General features: G+C 45.5%; 1 protein-coding gene across 1 annotated transcript; it reads right to left on the minus strand.

The window, feature by feature from the left end:
* Positions 1-771: 771 nt before the first annotated feature.
* On the minus strand, positions 772-17,779 carry LOC144172733 (cytochrome P450 3A8-like). Its single transcript, XM_077701347.1, has 14 exons — positions 17,595-17,779; positions 17,210-17,306; positions 14,894-14,946; positions 14,509-14,605; positions 12,286-12,402; positions 11,646-11,734; positions 10,214-10,359; positions 9,971-10,086; positions 8,175-8,319; positions 7,405-7,565; positions 6,417-6,508; positions 5,223-5,366; positions 4,545-4,707; positions 772-1,054 (listed from the first exon to the last, which is right to left on the minus strand). Exons 1-14 carry the CDS (start codon positions 17,657-17,659, stop codon positions 971-973), a joined length of 1,569 nt encoding a protein of 522 aa, XP_077557473.1. The 5' UTR covers positions 17,660-17,779; the 3' UTR covers positions 772-970.
* Positions 17,780-18,078: the final 299 nt, after the last annotated feature.

Here is an 18,078-nt window from a genome sequence, read left to right on the forward strand (position 1 = left end):
AGCCAACCAATTTCGACAAATGACGTTGTCGCAGATGAAAAGTTCTCGAAGCCTGCGCTGTGGCATAATGCAATGCACACATGACATTGTGCATTTCCCAGCGCCTTCTCTGGCGGCCGCATCGGAGACCTTGTTGCCCGTTATACCATAATGACTGATGGGCGTTACACAGGTAACTACACATTTTTCGCGATTAAAACATCCATCACACTTCGAATGCCGAGGTCAGTGAGGGTTAGTGTGACCCCAAATTACCTTATGTCCTGTCCTGCTCCGTGTAAATAGTACAGCGATACGCGACAGTATGGACTTGCGGGTTGTTTACTCGTGATATCGCTTGACACAGTCGTCATTGTTTTCATTATGTTTGCTCAATAAACTGTTTTTCAAGGCTTGTTTAGCGAGATTAACGTTACAGTATCACACGTATAGTTGATGATTGTACCAACTGTAATCCCAGAACTCAATAGCCGTTTTATTTATGAAGGCTTGAAAGGGTGCTTTATTTTAGGTTCATCTTGCTAACGGCCTGATTCGAGCCCTTCTTCTTGACGTCCGCATCCCTCATTCTCCCTCGCTGCTAGCACTCGTTCCCGTCTTTTAATAACGGAGACTGATGTGACTACTCCCCAATGTGTTTTAATATTTCGCCGAAACTACTAATCATGCCTTTCTCTGCACAAGCCACATGCGGTCATATCGCCCAGGCTGCTTTTTCGGCCAATCGAGGCACGCATTTTGGGCGTTCATCATAACGCCAGAAATACGGCAAAAAATTATGACGTCTTTTATTCAGTTTGCAACCGACACTAGCGAAAAAGGAAAATGCCACGTGTATGTACAATGTACTAATCACATGATAAGGCGAGCTTTCGTATCAAATGTAATAATAAGTTATGATTATTAACAAAACGTTGAAATGACTATTAACAAGGCGGTGACATGTTTGCGAAAACACACGTCGGGCCAGTTAGTCGTATGGTCTTGGTCTGATGCCGACAGTGACGTCCTTCGCCGTGAGGAGTCCGAGGCCAGTGACGAACTCTAGTGGTACCTGGAATGGTGTTCAAGAAACGAGCGAAGTTTATTGCCAACGGCTGTGAACGGCGTCGTCCGGAAATAATATCCGCAGCTCTTGCAACTCTGAAGCATCAGCGGTTATCTCCTCAAGTACAAGTAATTCCTCCCAACTCGAATTGCGCATGCGTGAAATATGCCTACGCATAGTTTCGTATTTCGTGGCTCCGGTTGCGCATGCGCGGAACGTGCGCACGCATAGTTTCGCATTTCCTATCTATCCTACTGACAAGCATGCACAGCCGGCCTCACTGCAGTTTCTCTCCGTGCTCCCCGTATAGGTCAGTATCCAAGCCCACGATGCGCTCACCGAGCAAACGATTCTCGGAAGCGGAAAAAACAGTTGCAAATGAATACGAAAGAAAACACGCGTAAACAAACCACAGAAAATGAAGGGAAATGATCTTCCACCTTTCAAGCTTATATTACAGGCAAAATTCATTTCCCTTCAATCGATTAGAAAAATACGAGTAGGATCCAGTAAGCTGACAATAGGCTGCCTGCAGTATACGGTGACTGGCACCAACAAAACGCAACTCAATTATTTTCAGTCAGTGAGTTTTGGCGTCCAATAATTCACCCATACAAAAAAATATTTGCAGTGGCCGCTAGTTGTCGTATATCCATGTGCAGCTTTCCCGCTCATGGCCGTCCTTTCAACAGTGATTACTCTGCAATTTTTTATCGAAATGAAAAGTGCTTTTGCACAGCTAATATTTGGGGTGAATACTTGCTTTGTGCACAGTTTCAAGTCGCGCATGTTGCGCGACTAGGTTCCTGAGCCATGGAAACTATCCCATAGAAATGCATGGGGAGTAAAATTTGACAGCGAATTACACAAAAAAATATTCAGAATCCTGGAAAGTTCTTTTAGTGTTTTCATCTTCACGTTGACTTCTGGCTTTATGCCAAATATCACTTTCCTAAAGTGGTTTTGCTAGGTTCCTGAGAGGTTGGAATTTTGAGCGAGAAAGCTGGGTATGCGTGTCAAAACTGCGCCACCTTCGAGAATTATTAAAGTCCGTGATCGCGTAAAGTATGTATGTATGTATGTATGTATGTATGTATGTATGTATGTATGTATGTATGTATGTATGTATGTATGTATGTATGTATGTATGTATGTATGTATGTATGTATGTATGTATTGCTGTGTGAGAAAGCCTGCCTTCCGCGGACATGCCCGAGAACGGCCGCCGCGTGGGCTCCTCGCTGCCTGTGACTGAACCTCGGCGGCTGCAAAATACAAAACAACCTATTCTTCGTGTTGACACTTGCACCTGCGAAGTGGAAGCCGCTGCCGAGATCTCCTCTCCCCCTCTCAGACTCAACGAGGGCCGCTACTGCCGGCTCTCACGAACCCGGGAAAAAGTGTTTGTTTGTGTGCGTCTGTACTATTTTCGTGCCGCGTGCAAAGTTCTAGGAAAGCTTTCTGACCGTTAGCACTTCGGGGATAAATACGCGGTTCCTCCAAGCGCAAAACGCACTCGATTAACAGCATTGGATCCCGGTGGCGGCTGTCGCTCTGTTTGAGCCATGCAGTAAGCTCGCCCGGAAGGCTGACGTTCATGTATCGTCGCTGTTCATCTCTTGTCATGCAGTAAACGACTTAAATTTTGCCGTCAATTTCTTGCCGTCCTCACCAAAGCAGGAACCTTTGCTGGCCGCTCCACCACCACGCTACCGCTGCACTGACGGAGGCGACGGAGCCCGCTTCGAGGACGCCTCTCCAATGTCACAGTGTGTATATATATATTTGTATGTATGAATGTATGTGTTGCGGTATGTTATTGATTGATTGATTGATTGATTGATTGATTGATTGATTGATTGATTGATTTATTGATTGATTGATTGATTGATTGATTGATTGATTGATTGATTGATTGATTGATTGATTGATTGATTGATTGATTGATTGATTGATTGATTGATTGATTGCCCCGAACCTATGAGCTAATGCGCCGGGGTCTAACCTGGGCTATGAGGCGCGCTGTAGTGGAGGGTTCCGGATTAATTTGACCACCTGGGGATCTTTAACGTGCGCCGAAATCTCGACACGCGGGCGTTTTCCCATTTCGCTTCCATCAGAACAGCAGCCAAGGCGGCCGGGATCGAGCTCGCCTCCTAATGATCAGCAGCCACCGCGGCGGCCACCACGGCGGGTGTATGTTGGCATGTGTGCATGTATGTGCGTGGTTGTGCGTTCACGCACGCTCGGAATAACACGAAGTCACAATGGCAAAGGAGAAAATCAATTCCCCACGTTCCAGCCGGGTCCTGACCTTTCTCCCATTTGAGAAAGGCGATTTTATAAAAAACCCAAACGTTGTATATACAGACGCTGCCTTTTACGACAAGACCAATGCTTCCCTAGTCATCGTTGACCAAGAAGGAGTAATCAGGGACTGCCTCACATTAACGAACACCAGCACCGAGGAGGCCGAAACTGGCGCCCTTCTATTGGCCGTAAGGTATGGAGAATTCCAAGGAAAAAGCCTTCAAATAATTACGGACTTTAAGAAAGCCGTACAAAACATTATAAATGACCGAATCCACAAAAGGCTCACAAAAATTTTACCTCTAAATATCACTAAGTTCCAAAATATCATTTGGACACCGGGACATGAGGAGCTTGAGGGTAATGAGAGAGCAGACCAAGCTGCGCGCGAACTTACTAACCACTCAGCCAGTAGTCTTAGCTTACTCACCCCTCTCCCCAATACCTTCGGTGAGCGACTCAACATTCACAGAAAAGCCAGAGCTCTCTTTCCTCCACCAGATAAAAGCTTAACAGCTGCAGGGCACCAGTCTCTTAGACAAATACAGACGAGCACCTATCCCAACATCCTCAGGCTACCGAAGATGTTCCCCGAGAAATTCACAAACGCATGTAATAAGTGCGATGAAATATCCACCCTATTCCATGCATCCTGGGGTTGTCGTACTATATGGCCCTCAGTAAACACCAACACCAAGTTATATGAGCTATGGGAGGCAGCTCTGGCCAGCTCTGACCCTGGGGTTCAGAAGTACCTGATCTTTAGGGCCAAGACCGGGGCAGACGAAACAGGGGCCCTGGAAGGAGGGAACCTACCCTAGTTTCATCAAGACCTTTTAGTTCAAATAAACGTTTCATCTCTCTCTCTCTCTCTCTCTCTCTCTCTCTCTCTCTCTCTCTGATCGCACCTCAAGAATGGTTGTCTTAAGTGTGTGAAAATTATATGTGCGTGCGTGTGTGTGTGTGTGTGTGTGTGTGTGCGTGCGTGCGTGCGTGTGTGTGTGCGTGTGTGTGTGCGTGCGTGCGTGCATGTGAGTGGGGGTGAGAAAGAAAGAAAGAAAGAAAGAAAGAAAGAAAAAAGAAAGAAAGAAAGGAAGAAAAACTAAGCGAGCGAAAGGTGTCGAGATGAGCAATAGCGCGCCCCTTCGTGGTTGTGCGCAGTAATCCTATGTCACCACCGACTGACCTTTGTCTTCTCCGTGGGCACAAACTGCACGCTGTGCACCGAGTGCAGGAGCGACAGCTTGGCGGCCTGCAGCGCGAAACGCATGCCGATGCAGTTGCGAGGGCCCGCTCCGAAAGGCAGGTACGAGTACGGCCGTATGGAGTCAACGTTCTCCTCGCTGAACCTGCGGACGACAGCAGATGGAAGGAGCAATGTTACTTATACCAGCCTGCATTGCTATGTGCGGGCCTCTATGACATGTTTACCGTAGCGTCTATAATCTCGACTCCGAGCATTTGCCGCCCTACGCTCCGCCGTAAGCTCGGCGTTTTCGTGAGCAAAAGTTTATCCGTCTCCTTCACGTTTGTCTCAAGCCAGTCACAAGTTATGTTCTTAAAATCCAGTCAAGTCTAACATTTTGAAGAGAAAGGTTCTGAGCGGAAGATTGGCAGCTACTGTTGTTGGCCTGCTTGTCTTTCAGGGATACTAACAGGTGGATTTTAGACGTGGTGTTCGCGGGAAAAGGTAAAGGAACAATGATATTACGACTCTGACCGATTATTCTTGTTTCACTAGCTGTGAACGACTTCTCCCAAAACGTTTTCATCCGAAATCAGAGTTACAAATCAAAAGGCCTGCCAGTTCCCCCGTCACACCTCTAGGAAAAACGCGACGGAACGCATGCACAACCGCCCTCACCTGTCAGGGTCGAACTTCTCCGGGTTCGGGAAAAACTCGGGGTCATGGTGCATGGAGTAGGCTGGGATGCCGATGACGCAGTCCTTGGGCACTGTGATCCCGGTGTCCCCGAGAACGTAGTCCTCAAGGGCGGACCTCTCCAGCCTGGGCATAAAGAAAAATCCGAGCGTGAACGCAATGCTAATGTTGCTAGTGGCCTAAATTTGTGCTCCTTTCAGTACAGCTTGAGGAAACAAAGAAATTCCTGGGAAACCATTAAAAGAATTACCATTTCTCGATAGTATACACGGCCGGTTGTTTGCAGAACGACGCATTTTTGGTTTTTTGTTGTGCGACTACGTTACGTCTAAGTAACAAGCGTTTTGGGGACGAAAAGGCAGAGAGATGTGTATCTACATTTCGGGTGAGGTTTACCTTTTTCGTCCTCCATTCATTATAGCCATATGCTGCAAAGAGCTTTGGAGATTAGAGGGAGGGGAGGTTGCATCAGCAAACCACACACCTGTAAAAAGTATACGTTGCCAGAGAACGCCCGTGTGTAACCAAGGGTATGCCATTCAGCGAGCCAGACAATTTGGAAGGAGCCTAATAGAACGTCATACTTGGCGCATTTTGTTGTCTTATACACGTTCACCAACTCGGTGTTGCGCGTTCACGAACCCAAAATTTGGCTTTCGTGTTCGTGGATGCTCATAAATTTGGTTGCGTTCACCTTCCTTGCTTACCTTATCCCCTATACTACTACGCTATGCTAATATACTACTACTCTAATGCTACTACCGCATACTACAAACTATACAGAGTTAAAACAAGTTGCGCAGCTGGTTAAAGCACTCTCTGAGCTGCAGAATTTGATGAACCTGCTCAACCGCACTTGTTGTTTGTTCGTTTATTTAATAGCTTCAAGGCTTAGTAGACACCAAGTGTCAGACTATACTGCCTCGCTCTGGAAGATTTCCTCTTGGTTGCTCGTCTCTTTGATGATCAGACATGATTCCCATACCAAGCTTATTATCGTGCTACCTTCCCCTCTGGCTATGTGCCTTCGTTAACGCCGCTTGGTCCCAAGGATATGATGATCAGTTTAAACGGCACCCACGTAACAGCGATCCCAAGAGGTCAGTTCAGCTAACTCTGCCATGCCAATAAAACAGGAATAGCTTTGAGCGCCTCCAACGGCGTCTCTCAACGCACCTTGGAGCCGGCGGGTACATCCTCAGCGTCTCCGACACAACGCAGTGGAGGTACGGCAGCTTGGAGATGGCGTCAAGGCTGGGCTCCTTCCCCTGTAAACATTGCAAAGCGGGTAATAAATAAGGTTTTGTTAATAACCCGTCCTTTTAATGCCGATGCCCCATTTCTCTATAAACTACAGAAGAACCTCGTTATAACGAAGTAGTATCGGGGAAGTAAATTTTTTCGTTATATCCGATATTCGTTGTAACAGTAGAGGTAACAATCGCCTCTAACGAATCGGCAATTTGGCTTGCGCAAAAATCCTAGACACTAAAACGCATTATTCTAGGCTTCGAACACGCCACAAACAAGGTAATCCTCATCTGTCTTTTTGTGGCATTTCAAACTAAATGGACCGCAACATGACAACGTGAAATTACAACAGAACAAAGTTCGTTTGTCGAAACAGGCCTGCGTTCTTATTTATTTGAAGAAGGATGGGATCTTCGCCTGGCGGCTTTTCACAACACTGCAGGATGAAGTTTCCCGCAGTGTTTACGCACGAAAGGTCCTTTTCTACTGTAGTATTACAAACTGATATTTTCTCATTTCCTTCTTTTTTGCTTTTTAAAGCTAGCTTTCGAGTTACGGGCCTCGCGCGAACCAAATATTTCTTCGTTATAGCCGATGTCGCGCGCTACTCTCGCGGTTTCGGTTTCGTTATAAAGTATCACTGAAATAAAGCGTCACCAAGAAAAGTTCGTATTTAGTTCGCTATAGCCGATAATTCGCCGTATCAGTGTTCGTTATAACGGGGTTCGGGTGTACATACGTTGAAGGCGCATGCTTTTTCCACATTTGCCTAGGACAACGAAAACAAACTGCGAAGAAAGATATTACAGTAAAGTATTTTTACAATTTTCAGTTATGCATGACGTCTGGCCAAATGAGGGCGCTTCTGCACGTATTTTCGATGTACCCTTCCCAGGTGCTGTGTGGAGCTTACGTGTGTGGCGAAGCAGTCGTCGGCCTCCTTGCGCAGCTTAGCCTGCACGTCCGGATTGAGGGCCAGCGAGTATGCCGCGTACGAGAGCACGGACGAGGTGGTGTCGTGGCCGGCGAGGAAGAAAAGGACGCACTGGGCCAACGCTTCGTCCTCTGTCAGGGCTGCATGCAGAAAGAAAACGGGTGTGGGGGCGAGCCAAAAGAGCGTTTCGTCGTTGGAATAATCAGGTACTCCCTTAAATGGGATAATCAGCAGCAGTTTAAAGAGTATCCAATAGCATATATTATTGCCTGACAAAGAAGATAAGTATACGTCTGGCACGGAGAACAATTAAACTTAAGTGTAGCAACACGTACCTAATGAATAAGTAGAAGACCTCGACTTCAGTAGTGCAAGGTATGAAGCTTCGTCTTGTTTACCTCTCAACGTTAATTTCTAACGGCAGGGTCTTAAATGCAGGAAAGATACACATCTTTCTTTTTTACCAGCTACCGTACGTAGCACTCGAAACTACCGTGACTTGTTCCCGTGATTAACCGCGTAAGGAGAACGGACGTTTACGCTATGCCCTTTCATACCCGATACGAACATAGTCGGCAAAGTCTAATCAAAGTAAAAGTCTCGTATGGAGTTAAAGGTCACGCACATTTTTATCCTTATCAAAAAAACAACTTGAACACAAGACACCTGGATACATCCGTAAGAGAACGCCATCAGCAGTGTGCGTGGAGCGCGAAATTTTACGTGGCCATATACCGTCAAGCACTCACCCTTCGAAGTGAACGTAACGTCATTCTTGAGTTCCGAGTCAAGGTTGAAGATCTCCGAAGATTCCTTCCCGGTAGCGGTGTCGATGGCCTCTGTCAGAGTTCCTTCCTGGGCGTCCATCATGAGCTGCAGGAAGTCCTCACTGCGCTGAAGAACGAAGGGTGGGCGAAGATTAGAGCTAACAGCACTTGGCACTATTGCTACGAAGATTTTAGTGCCGTTAAACGAACGTTTTAGTGCAAAAGAAAAGGACCATGAGTGCGCACGTGCCCGTTCCTAGCTATTCCTTCTAAGTGCTGAGCACTTTAGGGGCGCCCGCCTTGTCGTAGTCCAGCCACCGCAGTCACCTGACGCCCCAAACCCAAACAGAGGCGTCGAAAAATCACCGATTCCCCTGGTAATGATCGGACCCGGGTCCCTCGAGTTACGAATCTGATTCGTATCCTACTGCGCCACAGAGGCACGCGTTACTCGTGCAAAGTGTTGGGGGGGGGGATCTTTGCGCTGCGCCATTGCCTCGGAAGCTGCCGTTGCTAGGCCGCAAGTAAGCACCCGATAACATAAAATAAGTAAAGCATAATCAATTAGCGCGTTAATTACTTCAAATTAATAAAAACACAATCTAGTGTCCATTTAGAGGCCTTTTCAGGAACTGCGGCGCCCTCTCTTGACTACTTTCGGTATCAACGCCAGGCTGATGCTGAAACTAGTCGAGAGAGGGCGCCACAGCCCCTCTGGCGATCACTCCTCCGCATTTCAACAGCTTTCCCATTGAGTGGAATCGCTTTATTTTATCGCCTTCCCTCCCCTTTACCCCCTGAACTCCTCCCTGCCCAGTGCAGGGTAGAAAACTGGGATTTACATCAACATTTAGTTAACCTCCATGCCTTCCCGTCCGCTTTTTCTCTTCCGCGCTCTTCCGCCTCATGTATAGCAACTCCCCTACATTGTTCTCTCAAGCGTCTGCTTTTGGTGGTCTTCAGGCTGATTTTTAATGGTACTAAAGAATGCTTCAGCATCAGGGTGCCTGGATAAAATTCGGGAACTTTCTTTGGCTTTTTTTTACGAGGCCATATTTTTTGCACCAGTTTTAACCTGCTTTCATAACTTGCTCAGCTGCTTAGTGTAGCTATATCACAGTGGCTACTACGTGTAGCCTATCACGCCTTCAAGGCACACCGATTTCAGCACTGAGCTTAGGGTTGCCACCTGCCCGGTTTTGGACCGGCCCGACCGGTTTTTAAAACAGCGGGCCGGTTGCCGGTCCATACCTAAAACCGGCCGTCATTTGCCGGTTTTTTGGCCCTCAGGCAGTGATTATGTACGTTTTCGCGTTTGATAAGCGTCAATTCAACAACTAAGACGATAAATATGTGTCGACAAGCTGCTCAAAGACGCGAGCACAGAAAATATGCGGGCGAGCGCGCTGCCTGACATTGAGAGGAACCTAAGGAAGGAGCAAAACAACGAAATGCTGCCGCTGCGGTAAGCAATTGCAGTTACTTTTCAGTGAAGCACATACAGAGCAATAACCAAGCTTTCAATCACATTCAGTACAAACTTTATGTTGATTTCTCTCTAAGAAAACTCTTCAATAAATGGCACTGCGTGTCAAAAACATGGCGTCTTTTTTCAACACAAATTAAACATTCTATATACCACGCCCCCCCCCCCCCCTCCGAAGAGGCCGGTTTTTTTTCCGGGGAAAGGTGGCAACCCTAGACTCTGAGCTTAAATGCTAAAGTTATTAGAACGAGCATCACACTACATATTGGAGAAATGTAAAAAGTATACTTACTTGATCCTTCACTTTTCTTTTTTGAATAATGCTCACGGAGACGTCCTTGAAGTATTGAAAGATTTCCGAATTAAAAGCTTTCACTTTCAAAGCCTTCATTACGCCCGGGAACAGAACTGCAAAAGCGAAACGAACCCGTATCGATTAGGCAAAACGAGCCACCGCTCATTGGCCGCACAACTTTCTTTTTTTTTTTTTTATGGCCGGTATAAGCTTGAGAGAAGACACGGGATCAACTCTTACACAGCAACAGCAGGGGCAAGGTGATGCCGCCGCTGAAGGCCTTCCTTGCCTTGGTGACAAATTCGTTCGTCTCATCACTGTGGGAGTCCAGCTTTGTTGCGAAAGCACACCTGGCTATGACATCCAGCGCGTAATGTCCGTAAAACCTGTGAAAAACAAACAGAACAATGGTCAGGTTTCAACGATTCTAAACCTAGTCATCACCAGCAACAGGTCTGCTTGCTGACGTCGAGCCATCCACGCGTAAGTTTTTTGAGCGCAAATGTTTTTGTTTTATTTTTCTTATATCTGTCTTTCTTTTGCCAAGTTGTTTTCTCGCTACTTTAACAATTTTTTCGGGAGTCGCAGTCCCCTTTTCATTTATTTTCAGTCAGAATGCCCGTGATAGGTTGCCCGTGTGGGCTTTACCCCTACTTTATATAAGTTTTTTGCAGGAAAACACGCTCTGAGCTAGCGCAGCTGTAACCCATCTTTAGCAGAGGATCATGTGGCATGACGTCACATCTGCCACACTGGCGCTCCGGTCGCTCAAGGTCATTGTGACGCGATTAATGACCTTGCGAGAGACTTCGTAGAAGATCTCTCGCTTTCAAATGAACATGCTGGTCACCCGAGAGCTTGAGGTATGGTGTTTGGTTAAAATTAAAACTAAAATAACTAGTTTCCAGTTATTAGCACGCCTTTTATTTGCGATGTTCATTGCGCGCATACGTTTTTAAGCTTGTGAACATTCAAAGTATCGGCCTAAATCTGTCCGACTAAAAGAGTTCGTGTTTTCGACAAGAAAATGAACGCTATTTTGAAGAAACGTGCTTAGTTGCCGAAGGGAGGGGGGGGGGGGTGTACAACTAAACCAACCAGCATTTCAGGCTGTTCAAACATAATAATATTTATGCTTAGTCATTTAAACAACAGTTGCGTAAATATTTTATGCGATCTAAGCAGCTAAGTACGTTGTTGTTATATCCGAAAGAATGTTAAGCAGTATTGCACACATCCTAAAAAACTTGCGCAGATTCGCGTTCGTTGTTGGGTATAAACGAGCAGAGGTTAAGACATTCTGTGGAAGCAACGATAGCTGTAGCAACTTACACTATACTGTAAGTTCTCTTTTCCCCAGTACAGGTAGCGAACTGGGCTCTGCGCAGGGTTAACCCCGCCCTTTTCTTTCCGTTTCCCCTTTTCCTCCATCATATCAATAACAACTATCTCGAGTCAATAAAAGCAGAACGTATAGTTTTTAAGGATAAGTTCATTACTGTCTGACCACGCGACGCTTCTTCCTGACAAAACAATTACAAAGGACGCGACAGCGCGCCTCTCATAAAACCTACAAGGACTTTTCGGTCAGTTATATGAAAAAGAAAAGGTGACAAATTCCTTAGGTGAACTTAACTTCTTATACGTCAACTGGAGCGGTTAATTCACTTACTGCTTGACGTCCACGTCCTTGTTCTGCTGAGCAGCACTCTTAAGGTGCTCCGCGGTGATCTTGGCACATTCCTGGATCATGTCGTTCATCTGAAACAGGGTCATACTAAGCTACAATCACTGCTCGATGGATGGCGCGATTATCAGGAGTCGCTGCATCAAGCCTGCTTTCACATTCACTGGCAGTTGATTAATGTCGAGCGCTGTGTAGGTATGTACTCTGTCTGAACAAGTTAAAAGGCATCGACACTTGTATACCTTTGGGCGGGAAATTTCGCGGCTGTGTTCGTTATGTAGAAATAATGGAAGCTGACCGGAAAACCAAACTTCGTTAGAGAACTTCGTAAAGACAATAAAAAACTACAAGCGTTTTGTAAGCGTCGGTTCTTCGGAAGTGTAATTAAACCTAACCAGATTGGTTTCCATGAAACACTAAATTTCATTTACTCTGTTCGTTAAATAGGCCCGAATGAGATCGGCATCACTTATGAACTGCCGCGTCATATAAGGCGTTGTCAATTCACCCGTATCCTTATGCAAACACATTAATTTTTTTTACAAAACCAAAATGAAAGAAAAATAGCGTATTTTTAGGGGAGTATTTGCTTACGTCCTGTATAGGCCACGATTCTCTCACTTACCCTGCGAAGCTTTCCGGTCGTGAATGCGGGACTCGCTGAGGGCCGTATCTTCCTCCAGCGCTCTGCGGGAGCAATGCTCATCATATTGTCCAATATTGGGTCGAAGAACTGCAACCGCTGTAGGGGAACAAAGTTTATACGCTGAACGTTTCTGAAACCAATCGTGCGTAAACAATCACGTTACAAATCCACAATTATGTTTCTATAGTGCGGAAGTATATCGATGAGCTGTCACGTAAGGCGCCGACTTGTTGACAGTCACTATATCTCATTTCATGCCCACAGCTAAAAATCGGTACGTTACGACAGAAAAACTGACACACTGCGAAAAGAACTGCCTGACTTAGCGAAGTTTTAGCTTCGCAGACAAAAAAAAAGTCGGTACCATTCAAAACAATGGGGTTGGCGTACCACTTTCCTCTCTCTCTCTTGTTTTAATTGTTACCATTATTGAGCAACAGGCGAAACTAAAATCGACGGACGCCCCAGTTCCTCATACCTTCTTATACTACAAGGAAAATCTCGCGGCATTCACGCGACGTTACGCAAAACGACAGTGTAACTACGATGATACCTAGGTAATAACGTGGCACAACGGTCGCTTGCTCAGACATGTTATTATTCCGATGTATTTCGCTCGAAGACATCTGCGCCGCACGTATTTTTAAACAATCCGCGTCGGCTGGGGGAGCGAGCGGTCAAGGCCTCGCGACGTACACTTCGCTGCGCGACAGCTCTGCATCGGCGTCATGACGTAACATGACGTCAGCAGGTCACGATAACAGCCTTCCCTATCGGCCGCTTTCCTACTCCTCTTTAGAGGCAATAATCGGCGCAAGGTGCGGAGCAGGACGGCTGATTCTGAATGGCATTTACGGACATCACTGACTTTGCTCTAAGGTTGGCTTTCCCCCAAAATGTTTTCACGTGAGACGGTATCTCCGCGGTTGAGGGTTCGCCGTAAGTGGGCTGTAATAACCACCCCGTTATATTAAAGATTCGTGTGATCAAAGGCATCTCAGTGTAACTCCCTGGTCATCAAAAGTTTTTTTTTCAAAAGTGGAATTAACTTGACAATGGACCTGGTAGCGTATTTGGCGAACCTGCCAGCCTAGACCTGAACTAATAAATGTGGTGGTAGGCTAAACCCACGTAAAAGGTACCAAACTGCTCTTATTTTCAAAAACAATGCGTACAATTAACATATTAAAACATGCAGCTGTAAAACGAATTCCTGGTCTTCTACGAAAAAAAGAAAAAAAAGAAGCGATGGGGATTGAACCCAGGCTGTCAGGGTGAATGAAGACCCACCACTCTACTTCTAGGCCACTAAGGTTTTTTTTTTCTCTTTATTGTCTAGGTCACTAAGGCAGAACAGGAAAACCATATTAGAAGTTTTTGCTCGTGAGAATACAAGGACTGTTCCAAAGCAAACCGGCAGACAGCGCGGAAGGGGGGGGTCACGTCTAGGATGCCAGGAAAATAACCATTCGTTGAAACTAGGCTATGCATGTTGGTCAAGATGGTAATTTGTTGTCATGCTGTAAAACGAATATTTCAGTTTCCTGGGGGTGATCTCACGTGCGGAAATATCCCCACTTGACAAGCACGCGCTTACATGCAAAGCCTTTCAGTAGCGATTGCATATATAGATCAATATTTCGCTGCTGTTGATATGTCAGATATTGTACCTTCTCCTTTATAAACGCATCATGGTGATTTTACGAACTATTTTAAATACGCACTGTATTTCTGATGTTTCAGTCTCTAATGTCCAAATGTTTCAGTTTCTGCAAAACAGTGGATACGGCTGCACCCTGCGATCTGCATTTGGAAAACGATGAAGCGCTTTGAACGAAGACGCAGTTGAAAAGATGGCGCCGCTTGGTCGCCCACCATGTTGGTCGAGAGGGCGAGAGTAGGGGCCACAGCCTCAGGAGCTCTAGACTTGGCCTTCTGCCCCTGATCTTCTACCTCTTCCTTTATGCGCCACCCTCTTTCCCTTTTTCCAATAAAAGCTTCTCCACCACCACCACACCCTCCCGCTATCTTCAGGGGGCCTTAGAGTATTTTCCAAGTTCCGATTCAAGGCCGACAAGCAAGTGATGCTTGACATTTCGGTCTAGCGTATTTTTTGAGTTGACGTAGCAATTGTACAGGTGTGCCCATGGTGGCGTTTGTCCAATTACGTTTCATTTTAACTACTATGAAGTGAATACGTACCCGTCTGTTGCAAAGCTGTGGAAAGTCCTTAACAAGCACAAGCTTCACCAGTTCAGGTTCGGCAACAATCAGCGTAGGTTTTCCTCCTTCGTAAATTCTGAAATTGTAAGACAATCAATCAGAGTGTATTCGCATTACAAGCTACAAAAGACCAGTCTTAACACAAAGAAAAGCTGACTATTAGAAGCTACAAACAAACAAGAAAACAAGCGCCGACAAGTGTTCAAGCGAGAAATGCGAGCAGCTTAATAGGTATATCTTAAAAACGTTGCTTCTCTGCACCTTAAGCGGCTGCCCTTCCCATGCCGATTCCGACATACCAATACCTTCAATGGTACGCAGTCAAAAAAAAAAAAGTTAATGTTAAATTCTCAGCGTGGCTTACCCAAAGAGCCTTCCAAGCTTCACATAGCGGTCGTGGTCAATGGCATGTGGGGGCTGTGCGGAAAAACGGCACAACAGAATGCAAACATCCGGCTATGTAGCTCGAGTCCAATTCACGAACGCCCTGCCATTTTTACTGCGGCCAAAAATGTCAGCGGTTGCTTTTTTGGCCCCTCCATTATCAACAGTGTATGTTTTGAGTATTTCGAAGATGTGAAAAAGGGCGCCTTGTACAGGCCTAGGGCACTAATATGCAAAATTATCTGTCGCATTGAGCTGGTATTTTGATTCATACATTTTTCATTTTCGCGAATAAAGACAAATGTGGACAACGAGGTATTCACTGCTCAAAGGCCTTGTAAGGCTAAGCTGCAGAAAAAAAATGATTTTTCACCGAGGAGTCACTTTATACGTGAGTTATCAACGGAATGTGGATTTCCCGAAACCTTTCTTGGTAATTCAAGTTAATACTGTGGACTACTACTACAATGTAATTTACGGTAATTTGACGTGTTATATACCGCAAACCACATGTCGGCTTCAAAGTGTTTTAAAATGGCTAATTTCGAGGCATTGCTGAAGTCAATTTTCCTTAAGCATGTGCCTTAAAACAAGTATTTAAAAATTATAAGTAATTCGTGCAACTACACTACGCTGTTTGGTTATCTTTCAAAATTGAAACCAAGAAAAAATTTTAACTACAGTAGACTCTCGATAAACGGAACTTCAAGGGACCGAAAAAATTAGTTCCGTTTAACAGGAGTTCCGTTTATTGAGAGAGATGTGCAAGGGTGCAAATTTATGTGGCTACGCCGTCGTAATGACATTTCATGGAACTCTAAGCACTAGAAGGTGAATGCACGTGAATGTTTTTCAGAAAGCAAAAAAACTACAAGAGGCATAGGCACAGCATTCACAAAGTTGATTTGGCAACAATGAGTCGCTGTGCACTACAAAATGCATCAATTATTTTTGTTTGAGTCCTTGCAACTGCATCTTCACGGAGGCTAGAGGCCTCAACTTCGCCAGTGCTTACGAGCCACCGAATTTAAAAGACGGCAACGCGGTAATGAAGCGCGAATAGCAGCACCACGATGGCACGAACCAGGCGGCAGGAGCTGAGCCCTGTAACCTCGGCGTCTTGAATCGAGACCGAACGACTGGAACAAGAACTGCGATGTTTCATTCGTTGCTCTAACACGGCTAACTACTTACAAGACGAGGCTCACGAGCCCAACGTGGCTAAAAAAAAAAAACACCGAGGAAGAAAAACAAAAACAAAAACGAAACAGCCGGAACCGTAAAAATGTGGTTCTCATATCAATGGGTATCACAAGAAGTTCCAATTCTGGTTCCGTTTACACGATGAAGCCGAAAATTTAGTTCCTATTACCGGGAGTATCTTTACGTTATCTGAATACAAAACCAACCAACTTACAGGCTACTGTTCCGTTTAAGCGGCAATTCCGTTTAAGCGATTTCCGTTTATCGAGATTCTACGGTAACTATATTTTTAACATGAGCTAATCCTCTGGCAAGAAGTTTTCGCTTGGGTGTATACAAGGCTACCCGCGCCCATAACATTCATGACGCTTAAATAATTTTCGTATTTTTAAATCTAATATTTCAAAATTATCAGCCATTTGCCTCTTTTGTTTTACTTCAGGCGTTTTACGAGGGCTTGAGCAAAGCATGGATATATACGCGCTATATTTTATTATATTTACAAATCTAGCACAATTATTCTGTGCCCATTCCGTAATCAATCCGTCACTTATGTTGTGCTTCGCCTTGGCTTGCTACTATTAGAACAAGTCTATTATTACGTATTAGCCAGCAAACCGCTGCCGTAACAAACTTTGGGGCCTATTTCTGAGTGATATTTTAAAACTTGGCGCACTATTTAAAATTATTAAACCACGAAAACTTAAACACTCAGTAGTAAGCTGGCCAGGCACAGTCCATAGACAAATATACCTTGCTGCCAGTGGCAATGGCTTTCTCGGTTTACTGGGTCGTTTATTGTTAGTTTACTGGGGTTTTTTTCGGTGAACCCACATTGCCCGGAAACATCCACTACTTATATATAATACATTTGGCCTTATGTCTATATAGAAAACCATCAACTTCAGGATAATTTACAAGGGAAAAGAAATGTATCCAATTATTGACTTCTGTGAGACATTATTAAAACATTTGAGACCTTGATGCTCAACCGTAGAGCGGAAATCAATTGCAGATAATACCTATAGCTGTCAACCGGGCCATGAATTTTACTGCGTCTGATGCTGATTAAACGCTGCAATGAGTTCCTTACCTTGTAAAGAAGACGAAGGGTGGGGCCCCAAATTAAGGAAAATGCTTCGTGAACAACATTTTGGCTCTTCCAATAGTTCCTGTGCCTTGCTAGATAGCTGCCGAATAAAATAAGAACAATGGGGGAAATAATTAAAAGTCATGAAGTATGGCATCGCTGTGCTCTTTCGAACCCATGCATTTTATTATATGCATTAAAACGCTTTCGGTTGCATTCTTCACACTGCTGACAAAATGTTTACAGAATGGTAAGCAGTAAGACAGATGCATTCGTTACAATACATAAACATGATGAAGGCGCGTACACGCTAAAATACAGCGAGCAAAGAACAACGCATACAACGCATGCAGCGCCCCTTGCGAGCAAGCGACGAAGACGGACTTACAAATAAATCAGCACGCAGATAGTCGCGGACAGGAGGAGCCAATCAGGCAAGCCAATGAGCGCCATCGAAGCGTCTTCCGGGGTGCTACGTCAGATATATAAGAGCGAGTCGGCAGCTCGCGAACTCTTCACTTCGTTCGGCAACGGGCAGTCTTAATCTGCGAGAGCGGTCAGGGTAGGCTCTACGAGCCTTCCGTTGGGTACGGAGCGATGCGGTAAAACAGGTTCTCTTATATAACGGGCACAGACGACGGCCGGCAGGGGAGGAGGGGAGCGCGCCAAAATAGAGAGGGAAAGCTGCCCTGGACGTCGCTTACGCACGCGCGTACGTCAGAAAGCCCTATCAAGGGCGCGCATACGTATAGAACACGCCGTATCGCCGTGCTCGAAAGCATCGCACTCCACGGAGGTCGCGCTTTCGTCATGACTCAATCCTCGGCAAGAGAGATCATTTAGGGGTTGCCCCGTGCGATCGTCCTTGGAGG

This window comes from Haemaphysalis longicornis, unplaced genomic scaffold, assembly GCF_048455015.1.
Source record: "Haemaphysalis longicornis isolate Haplotype H1 unplaced genomic scaffold, Haemaphysalis longicornis Haplotype H1 scaffold_256, whole genome shotgun sequence".
Lineage (NCBI taxonomy): Eukaryota > Metazoa > Arthropoda > Arachnida > Ixodida > Ixodidae > Haemaphysalis > Haemaphysalis longicornis.